An 11,029-nucleotide genomic window follows, 5' to 3' on the forward strand; every position below is an offset into this window, starting at 1 on the left:
ACCCAGTTACCATAACAGTGGCAGACATACAGGAAAGATATGAAGAACTGGACAGCACCAGGCCCGGACATGGTCCACACCTACTGGCTAAAGAAACTCACAGCACTCCATGAGCGCCTAGCAGCACAAATGAACCAGCTGCTGAGGGATGGGACTCACCCAGGATGGCTAACGGAAGGGCGAACGATCCTGATCATGAAGGATCCCTCAAAGGGTGCAGTCCCATCCAACTATCGGCCAATAACCTGTCTCTCCACAACATGGAAGCTCATGTCAGGCATCATTGCGGCTAAGATAAGTGGACACATGAATCAATACATGAGCGAAGCACAGAAGGGCATTGGTAGAGATACCAGAGGAGCCAAACATCAGCTCCTGGTTGACAGAACAGTCGCACAAGACTGCAGGTCCCGACATACCAACCTGTGCACAGCCTGGATTGATTACAAGAAAGCCTATGACTCGATGCCACATACATGGATCACTGAATGCTTGGAGTTGTATAAGGTGAACAGGACCCTAAGAGCCTTCGTTGCGAACTCGATGAGGATGTGGAAAACCACACTTGAGGCCAATAGCAAGCCACTTACCCAAGTGTCCATCAAATGTGGCATATACCAAGGTGATGCACTCTCCCCACTGCTGTTCTGCATAGGACTGAACCCCCTAAACCAAGTAATCCCCAAGACAGGTTATGGATACCGCCTCAGAAATGGAGCTACGATCAGTCACCCCCTCTACATGGATGACATAAAGCTGTATGCTAAGAGCGAAAGGGACATAGACTCCCTGATCCACACAACCAGGATCTACAGCAGCGACATCGGGATGTCATTCGGGCTTGAGAAATGTAGTCGGATGGTGACTAAGAGAGGAAAGGTAGTCTGCACTGAAGGGGTCTCACTCCCTGAAGGAACAATAGCAGACATTGAGGACAGCTACAAGTACCTCGGTATACCACAAGCCAATGGCAACCTGGAACTGGCAACAAGGAAAGCGGCTACGGCCAAATACCTCCAGCGAGTGAGGCAAGTCCTAAGAAGCCAGCTCAATGGCAAGAATAAGACCCGGGCAATAAACAGCTATGCCCTGCCAGTGATCAGATATCCTGCAGGAATAATAAGGTGGCCAAAGGAAGAGATTCAGATCACGGACGTTAAGACCCGAAAGCTCCTAACCATGCATGGAGGGTTCCATCCCAAATCCAGCACCCTGAGACTGTACGCAAGCCGAAAGGAAGGAGGCCGGGGACTAGTGAGTGTGAGAGCCACTGTCCAGGATGAAACATCCAAGCTCCATGAATACATCAAGGAGAAGGCTCCAACGGATGACGTACTCAGAGAATGTCTCAGACAATGGGGAACAGAGGATGAGGCGCTGGAAGAGGGACCATCATGGGAGGACAAGCCCCTACACGGGATGTACCACCGGACCATAACTGAAGTGGCTGATCTCAAGAAGTCCTATCAGTGGCTAGAGAGGGCTGGCCTGAAGGACAGCACAGAGGCACTCATCCTGGCTGCTCAGGAGCAGGCCCTGAGCACCAGAGCCATTGAGGCCCAGATATACCACACCAGACAAGACCCAAGGTGTAGGTTGTGCAAAGAGGTACCTGAGACGATCCAACACATAACTGCAGGGTGTAAGATGCTGGCAGGGAAAGCCTACATGGAACGCCATAACCAGGTGGCTGGCATAGTCTACCGAAACATCTGTGCGGAGTATGTACTGGAAACCCCAAAGTCAAAATGGGAAACACCTCCGAAGGTGGTGGAGAATGACAGAGCAAAGATCCTGTGGGACTTCCGGATCCAGACTGACAAGATGGTAATGGCGAACCAACCAGATATCGTGATCATAGATAAAGGGCAGAGGAAAGCCGTTGTAGTGGATGTAGCCGTCCCAAGTGATGGAAACATCAGAAAGAAGGAACACGAGAAATACTAAGGGTTCAGAGAGGAGCTGGAGAGAGCCTGGAAGGTAAAGGTGACAGTCGTGCCTGTGGGGGTCGGAGCACTCGGGGCAGTGACCCCCAAACTAGATGAGTGGTTGCAACAGATCCCGGGAACAACATCGGACATCTCAGTCCAGAAATGTGCAGTGCTGGGAACAGCAAGGATACTGCGCAGAACCCTCAAGCTTCCTGGCCTCTGGTAGAGGACCCGAGCTGAATGAGGGACGCACACCACCCGAGGGGTGAGACGAGGATTTTTCTTTTTTTATATGCACACACACATACATGCATATTAGTCACGGTGGCTGACTTTGCAAATTTTTATTTTGCTAAATAGATAAATAAAATAATAAATACTAATTCGGGGTTCGTGTGCGCGGCAGCATATTAATGACATTGAATGTGGAATAATGCATACATCTATGTCCTGCACGGTGATGAGGCTTTGGGTGCCTTGTTACTGTCAAAGTTGATTTCGTTGCATGGAAATAAATCCACAAACGGAATTGAAACATCATGTCAGTCATTAAAACTGTAATGTAAGTGTCACTCAGGCGAGAGTGCATGTCTAATTTTCTAAATGGATAGCCATTTTGAATGTTTCCGAAATTTCGTGATTGGTTTTAATGTACTTGATTTTAAAACAAGCAAATGGCGTATTTATTTGATTTCCTTTGTTACTTTCTACTACCCGGGAAGCACTCAGAGTAGAGCCGTGGGTCCTCCGCATTTAGAGGCACTACATGAGGTGGCTTGGGCATCTGATCAGTTTTTTTTTTTTTACGTTGAAGCTAATCGTTGAAGTTCCCGTAGTCATATAAATGATTGAACGGCTGGTAGGCAGCAGTCTTTTGGTGAGAGCATTAGCATGGCCTGTGAAACAGATGCTTCAAAACCTGTTAAAATAAGACGCTGTCACTGAAGCTGATGCAACCAACACTGTTGCCTCATTGCTTCGTTGCACGCCCAGTGGCTTCACATAAGCTGGCTTTGGTTTGTTGTCCAGGACATCAAGTCAGTGGCTCATGAAGATTTGGGAAACACAGGAAGGAGAGCAACAAGAGCATCTTTCACACAGCCTAAATTCTGGATCGTATGCTTAAGCACCATCTTCTCTCAAGATTCCATGTAGCATGAAGTGGGTTAGCCTCCTTATTTATTTACATACTGTACGTTATTGATTTTCAAATAAATGCCACCAAATACATTGTACTCTTTTTCGATCAGGCACTTCTTCAAAAATATAGATTTGCTGTTTTTATGAACGTAAACCACACATTTTATTGTTCTCAAGAAATGCAGAATGCACGTTTGCTATGTTACATTGTTTTAATGCACAACAATTCCTGTGTAAACTATTTTTACACTTTATTGACTATTGATTATGTTGAACTTTTCAATAAAGTATTACCTAACATCAAACATTAATGGCAACTGCTCATATATACGCATGCCATACTTACACAGTGAAAATAGCTGATAAGTCTCTCATCGGATTAATATCCTATACTATTGTACTTTATATTGGAACTTGATTTGAATCCAAAAAGCCCATACATAGCCTTTCTTGTCCTAATTGAGTTCTACACTGATGCTCTCGCTCTATGTTTGACCTCATTGCCAGCTGCAAATGATTAGCTTGCACATGCCGAATTGATAGTTCCATATTCAGCAGAGCTATCACGTGTGCCTTCCCATTGAATGGTGTATGTTGCTGCTGCTAAAAGGTTAATCAACTGATCTTTTCTGCATTTGATGCTTGAGGAATTTTGTTACATAAGGGATGCACGAATGGACACACATCACTTCTAATCATGTGCATGTGAGAAACTGACACTCATCATGGCTGTTTGTCATTCGAGTGCATTTCAATTTGTAAATGGTTAAGATTGACTATTGACTTTAGGGCAGGTGGGGAGAGATTGGGGGAGGTCAAAGCAACCCTTTGATACTCATTTGGATGTTTAATAATAATAGGATGCTTTTAAAAAGCAAGGGGTGCACACATATATAAGCAAACATGTTTTTATGCTGTTTGAAGCATGGCGGCACGGTGGTGGCGACTGGTTAACACGTCCACCTTGCAGTGCAGAGGTGCAGGGTTTGATTTCGGCTCCGGCCTTCCTGTGTGGATTTTGCGTGTTCTCCCTGTGCCTGTGTGGGTTTTCTCTGTGTGCTCCGGTTTCCTCCCACATTCCAAAAACATGCATGGCAAGTTAATGGAACACTCTCAACTGTCCTTAGGTGTGACTGTGAGCACGAATGGTTGTTTGTCTATGCATGTCGTGCGATTGGCTGGTAACCAGTTCAGGGTGTACCCCGCCTACAGCCTGAAGACAGCTCGGATAGGCTGCAGCACGCCCGCGAACCTTGTGAAGAGGAGCGGATTAGAAAATGGATGGATGGATGGATAGTATGAAGCATCAAGTCTCAAAAGGGGTTATGAAATAAATAGTATTCGCACCAAACACAAATACTATTTAGGATACCACTGAAAATGGTCAAATAAGAAATGACTATAACAGGATATTACAACACTTAGCTCTTTACTCGCAAGCTCTAAGTGGAGGTATTCATAATTGTATACTGTTCATTTTAATTCTGTGTATGTTAAATTCCAGGTATTCTTTGTAGCTATGACAGTAAATGTCATTCAAAGAACATCTTGTATTCATGCTTGAGTTATTTCTGCCAAACGTGAAAAGAGCTTCAAATATTCCAAATTCATCAGATGTTCTACTTTTCTCCAAAGCTGTCTGCATTCCCCAGCGATTCTAAAATTGGAGCCTATTTCTGGGCAATTGTATTCAGGTCCAAAGCTGAAAAGGACTGGCATATGCAGTGGCCCTCGAGGGACTCTTCTAGTGTTGGCCGTTTAATTAGGCATGGTACCAGCTTGGCTCACCAGTATTTTCCAATATGTACATTCACCAATAAGACAGTGAAGCAAATTTCAACCACTACTTGAATTAAGTGTCTGGGGTTAAAGTGCAATGGCCCGCCTCTGGTAGAATTCGAGAGAGAGAGAGAGAGAGACAGAGATATTTTTTTTTATTGAACCATCGACAAAAAATGTAATTGAGGTACAGTATAATGACGTCCAGAAAGCAAGGCAAAAAGGAACATGGTTTACAATGTTGTTACCTAATCCAGGTTTGTGGGTCTGAATGTAACAATGATGTTTTCAGATTTAATCTGGGGAAAAATAAAAATTTTTGGGGAAAGCTACTCAATTTAGAGTTCTTTCACAATAGGACATAGTGAACTGCCACAGAAGGAAGATAACCATCAAGCAGGACATTGAACTTACTTTGACATACAGTAGGTAAATGGCCCACAACCCTGATTTGGCTGCTTAGTATAATTACTACACGCCTCATGTCCATTTTATTCATACAATTATTTAAATAGAATAAAGGAAGGAGAGTGAATATTTAGTATAACGTAAGCTATTATTATTATTCATGTGAAAAGACTCAGCTTCCAAACAGACAAAGTAACCCCCCCCCTCCCAAAATAAAAGTTTAGCACTGGTAAAAGCACAAATGTGAAGTCTGCTCGTAAGTATTGTGTAGCCTCTGCGTAATACCGAAGTGTCCAGGCGCTGTGTGAGTTTAACCCTAAAATAATGCTTGTTTTTAAACTTTGTGACTATATTAGTCACCGATTTCTTCAGGGAGGAATGTTAGGATAAGCCCAAGGCAAACGTGTTTTGGAATTCAACTGCCTCCTAGGATTCATGTCTAATGTCCCTTGGTACATCTCCTTCTCATTTATCATACCTATATCAGGGGTACCATCTAGGAGGATACTTCATGAATGAAAATTCCCTCTGGGAATTTGCTGTACCAGATGACACAAAGGTGTTGAGGAAAAAAAAATATGAACAACTCCTTCACTTTTTGATAAACTAACCAAAGACGATGTACTGTACACCATAAATTGTCCAATACTGGGTGTTGAGTAATTTAATTTTCACTTATTTCCGAGTAAAGTTGGAAAACAAAATGCTGCCTTTTTCGTAATTTTTTTAGACATTTCTTGAAGAATTTCAAACCTTCATGTTTTTGATTGCCTGCTTAGATTAAAAAAATATTTAGAAGTTAAAAAAAGTAACAAACTATTCATATTTGTTTTAACTTATTATTCAATCTATGTGTGGAATCAAAAGTATATTTTTATATTTTAAAGTCATTAACAAACATTTATTTCTTCTTACTTCTTGTGTCTGTGATAGAGAAATCTATGAGCAAAATTGTATCATGTTTAAAGTTTCATTTAATTTGGGCACGTCTAGGTGTTTGGGTGCGTATGCAGCGCCCCCAAATGCCTGTGCACAAAGGCGTCGGCCATCTGGGCGGAAGGCTTTTGAAGTCCACAATTATCATGTCAAGGCAAGGGGGCGAACAGAGGGAAGAAGGCTAGACTTGGTCACAAAGTGGGAATAAACAATTCGGGAACAAAGCGTTGTTGAACAACAAAAGAAGGTTTGAGAACGCCTGTCGCGCCCAACATTTGTCATCTGCAAAGTCTGCAACTTGTTGATTCATTTTGGACCAGACAGAAAGGCGTCAATGTACCGGTGGTTCAAAGCTTAAACCAAGGTAACCAATCACTACCCAGGGGCCGGACCGGGTGCGTGGTATGCAAATATCGGGGGCAGTGTTTTTCTTTTATTTTGCATATGTAAACAAAAGTTCAAACTGGCGGACAGGGAACTCTGAGCGTGATTGCCGGGGCAACAACTGTCATTCGCCCTCAGAGATCCCTCCTGCCATTAAAGAAGACAATTTTCACTGTGTGCCGAGTCATTTCTTTAACTTTGTCCGAGAAAAACTCTGACAGTCTGCTACATTTGTAAGTTTGTGTACGGTATTAGTGGTAACTTGAAGACATGTTCAGCTTTGTCTGTGCATCCTCAGGTCAAAACTTGAGCCAGGAGCATGCTGAATGCCACAAAAAAAATGTTAGATTTTCTAGAGGATATTGAAACAGTTATTAGTGGCTCCAGCAAAGCTCAAATATAATTATTTCCGTAATAAACAATTCCTTGAGCATGTGTGGTCATGAACACAAGTGTGCCTTCCAGCTTCATTGTTTTTCTTTTGACTACAAACTTCACAGTTTCGGTTCATACTAAGTCCAAGCTGGAGCCACAACAGTAGCTTGCTGTTTTCAGCAAAAATAATGCTAACCTGCTCAGCACTTCACGTCAGCCAGACATATCTGGCATCTTGCGTATAGCAGCAAAAATGCCAGAAATTTCCCTGAGCGCTACATGGAGATCAAATGCAGTGATAAAAGCATAACATTGCACCATATGTGTTGGATGTGTAACTGCTGTAACTGAATTTTGCCATGTTATCTTGATAGCTTTCAAAATAGTTATAGCTGGGGAGTGATGAGATTTTACTGAACTTAATGGCCAGATCTCTTACCACCACTTAAGTGCACCCCGCTTCGTAGTGTATTCGCCAAAACTGTTTAGCTACAGATACAGTATGTACATGTGCACTTCACCCTTTTGTGATCAGCACTAGGTTGATTAATTGATTGATTGATTCATTCATTCATTGAGCATCTAATTGGGCAGCGCAGTGAAACAAAGAAATGAAGATAAATCTTCAGTTTTAATATTGCCCGCCCAGATGCAGATCACTGGGTCTCCCCTCTGGAACAAGGCCTGGAGGTAGGTCTCGGCGCACATATGCATGAATGTGGCCTGGCCAAATGCAACCCAGAAAGCCAGCAAAGAAGGTGTGCTACTGATCCCAGGCTAGAGAAGCTGAAAAGCGTGAGCTGGTGTGTGAGGTCAATAGGTTCTGACTCAATACACAGGTTTTGCCTTGAGACACAGGTTGCACATGCGTTACTGGTCTTCTCGAGAGGGAACTAGATTCCATTTCACCGTGGAGTTGCCCCAGGTGAGAGATGCCAAGCAAATAAAGAAAATTGTTTTCATGGGTTTCAAATAGCCAACACTAGCCACTATCATTCCAAAAGGTACAGTTTGATGTAGCTGAACTTAAAATGGTAAAACAAAGTGACAAAAATACAGACCCAGGTGGACTCCGGTCACCAGCAAAGAGCCCAGAGGAGCCGAGCCAAGAGCTTTCACTGTAGCGTTATATCCTCGATGTCTGAAGCAAATGTTGGTGAAATATAGAGACATATAGAGTACTGTATATCAAGACAGTTCAAGACCAATTAACTCAGCTAATGTCTGCACATTAGCAGACATAAACAGTCAATTTAAATGTGTGTGGATGTGTGTGTAAAATGCAAAGAAGACACCACGGAACAGTTGTTAAGATGTAATTTTCTTTGCCTCTAAGGGGGGCTTTTTCTGGTGACCAGTCATCCTGATTCCAAAAGAAGAGCTACGATGTTGCTCATGCCTTCTCTGCTTTCATCCCGCCGAGAGCCTCCTTGAGGGAAACGTAGAAACAAAATGAAGAGGCTATGAGAAGACATGGAGCCCAGCAAGTCACAAGGCAATGTGACCCGAGGCAAAATAAACAAAGACTGCTGCGCCTCCATGGTGATGCTCGTCCATACATAATTAATCAGCACGTTCCTGAGGATTAAAAGGAGCGTGAAAAAGCATCCGGCTTGGCGAGGAACTTATCATGCTGCCAAAAGCTATGTTCATCACAACATCTTTAATGGTTTTAATAGGCCTCACCCACCATTTGTCTCACAATAATCAATGTGAATACTCGCTGAGAATATATAAAAGGAAAAGTCAAATGTGTTTTACTTCAAATAGGATGCAATTTATTTTCTGCATCGTATAAGATACTGTACTATATGATACGTTTTCAGATTCACCTGTGCTTCTCTAACTTGTGTTTCTGTTGAGAATTACCAACTTGTTAAAAAAAAAAACTCGACAAATGCATAAAGTGCCTTGGCTTGAGTAATAGTGAATTGGAAGTTCAACTAACCATTCAGAAAACACTTAAATGTATACACGAGTTTTACTCCAAAATATACATTTTAAAATAAATTGATCAGGGTTTACAGCAGAATGAAAACAAAAACATTTTCCTTTCTTTTTTTTTTCCCAAAGTGTTGACCTCATTTTTAGCGTCATGATATTACAAAGGATGCTTTTCAGTTACCTGAAAGACAATGTAAGAAACTGTCACAAACAGTTCCCGATTCTTATTTGTTAGTTAAGATCGTTGTTTATGGAAATTGACACCAAATAAATAGTGTGAGTATCGATACCATAGTATCGATACACCCATTGCTAATCCTCCAGTGCTTTTGGAACCATAGCGAGAGGATTACTGATGCAAACACTACATACAAAAAAAGAACTTGGAACAAGTTTGATTTCATTTTTCCAGCAACTCATAAAGCAGGGAAAGCCAATAATGTCCCACAAGTGCTTGCTGCAATACGTGACCTGCCCACAAATTCTAGCATTGCCTCTTGACTGTTAATTCAAATATCTCCAGAAGTACCACACTGATTAAATCATGTGGCTACAAAAAAAAAATGTCAGGCTTGACGTGCACACATTAGCAGGAAACTATTTACACTCTGCGCTTATTGTACTTCATGCTGTGTAAGGCTGCCTTTATGGGGGACTTAGTGCTCTTTCTGTGAGCCGCTGTGATCTGAATGTGGCCATTTCTGTGAGATAGTGCGTCGCCTTTGTGCTGCTGTGACAGACAGATTTTATGGTGCGACTATTGATTTTTCTGAAATTGCTTCACATTGTTACCTGGGTAAATCGTTTACATGGTTTACAATTACAGATTTTGTAGGTGGAACCTAAAAGAAAACGGGAATCGGCACTCGGTACTGGCAGACCCGTCGGCACAGCTCAGTCGTAATGGGGGCACATGAAATGCGGAGGGGGGGGATTTAGGATTAAAACCATCCAGCTAGCACTTACTTTGTTCTATTACATTTGGATATATTCGCGTAGCACACCTCGTAGTCTTGAATGGCACCCTTTTCGACCAACGCTGGCAACTATTATCAAAGACAACATTTAGAATACATATACACAAACGATTTATTGAATACGTTGATGCCACAGCCGTACATATTTCACAGACATGTCTTGCGACAAGCATCATGGTGTGCAGGCACGGACCCCCTATGGCCCGCTCATGGTGACGGGTCTGAGTTCAGGCTAAATTTCACGATGAAATCCTCACTGGAATGATTTTGTTGTTGTCAGTCTAGCTTGTGCAAATGGCCTTATAGTTGCCTCTCCTTCTGTTTAGTCATATCAGCCAACATTCACTTTTCTTGAGAGCCACAGAACCAAATATTTACCGGTACCGGTTTCTGCCCAGATTGCCCAGATTACCCCATCCACTGAAGATTTAACACACATTCATGAAATGGACGCACCCTGACAAATTTAGTGGTGCATGATTCTCCCAGAAACTTACGCATCTTATCCGCACTCCAGAGGCTGTACCAAGGACTAGCACTCCACCACTCACAACTGCAGTACTACTAATGGGGACAATGGTGAGTTCGATTTGGAATTGTTGTATTTCATGTACAGTATACCGGTCGTGAAATTTATTGAAGAGATACACCTGCGTGTGCGCGCACCGCGATGTGTCGTTAGGAAACGCTTAAACAATATCTGGCTCCCTTGCTCTCGCAGACGCACATTCAATCATGAGCACAGTCCTCTGATTAAATTACTTTTATTGTGTTTATTAAATGCATGCAAAGCAAGCTCCTACAAAGTAGCCTGTTAAATGAGCCGCACACTGCACTGGCAGGGATCCATGTAACTTCCGGATCCCCACAACACAAGTTAGTCCGAATTTAATGTGTGGTTGCGAACGAGTTTCCAGATCACGCAGAATGGCTGTGTCAGAAGGCTAGTTGAGAAAATCGCCACACCTTGAAAGTGCGCAAGAGATTGACTGAAACGTGAACTGGAAAATATGCCCGTAAATTATTAGATAAAGCATAAGAAAGTCACTTCATGGTAATTTGTTATCCCTGCTTGAATTTACCTCACATTTTTTTGGGGAACCGTTGTTGGGCTCTTACTTGATAATTGAGTTCAGAAAAGCTTGGAGAAGGTCT

General features: G+C 42.6%; 1 protein-coding gene across 1 annotated transcript in view; it reads left to right on the forward strand.

The window, feature by feature from the left end:
• The first annotated feature begins 828 nt into the window (after positions 1-828).
• LOC147200404 (uncharacterized) overlaps positions 829-11,029 on the forward strand; it is a 72,246-nt gene continuing 62,045 nt past the window's right edge. The window contains exon 1 of the mRNA XM_086120281.1: positions 829-1,710. Within this exon, the coding sequence (XP_085976407.1) occupies positions 829-1,710 (882 nt within the window). The remainder of the gene's footprint in view (positions 1,711-11,029) is intronic.

Source organism: Hippocampus guttulatus, chromosome 9, assembly GCF_054856545.1.
Source record: "Hippocampus guttulatus isolate MCC_2025c chromosome 9, RoL_Hgut_1.0, whole genome shotgun sequence".
Taxonomy (NCBI): Eukaryota; Metazoa; Chordata; class Actinopteri; order Syngnathiformes; family Syngnathidae; genus Hippocampus; species Hippocampus guttulatus.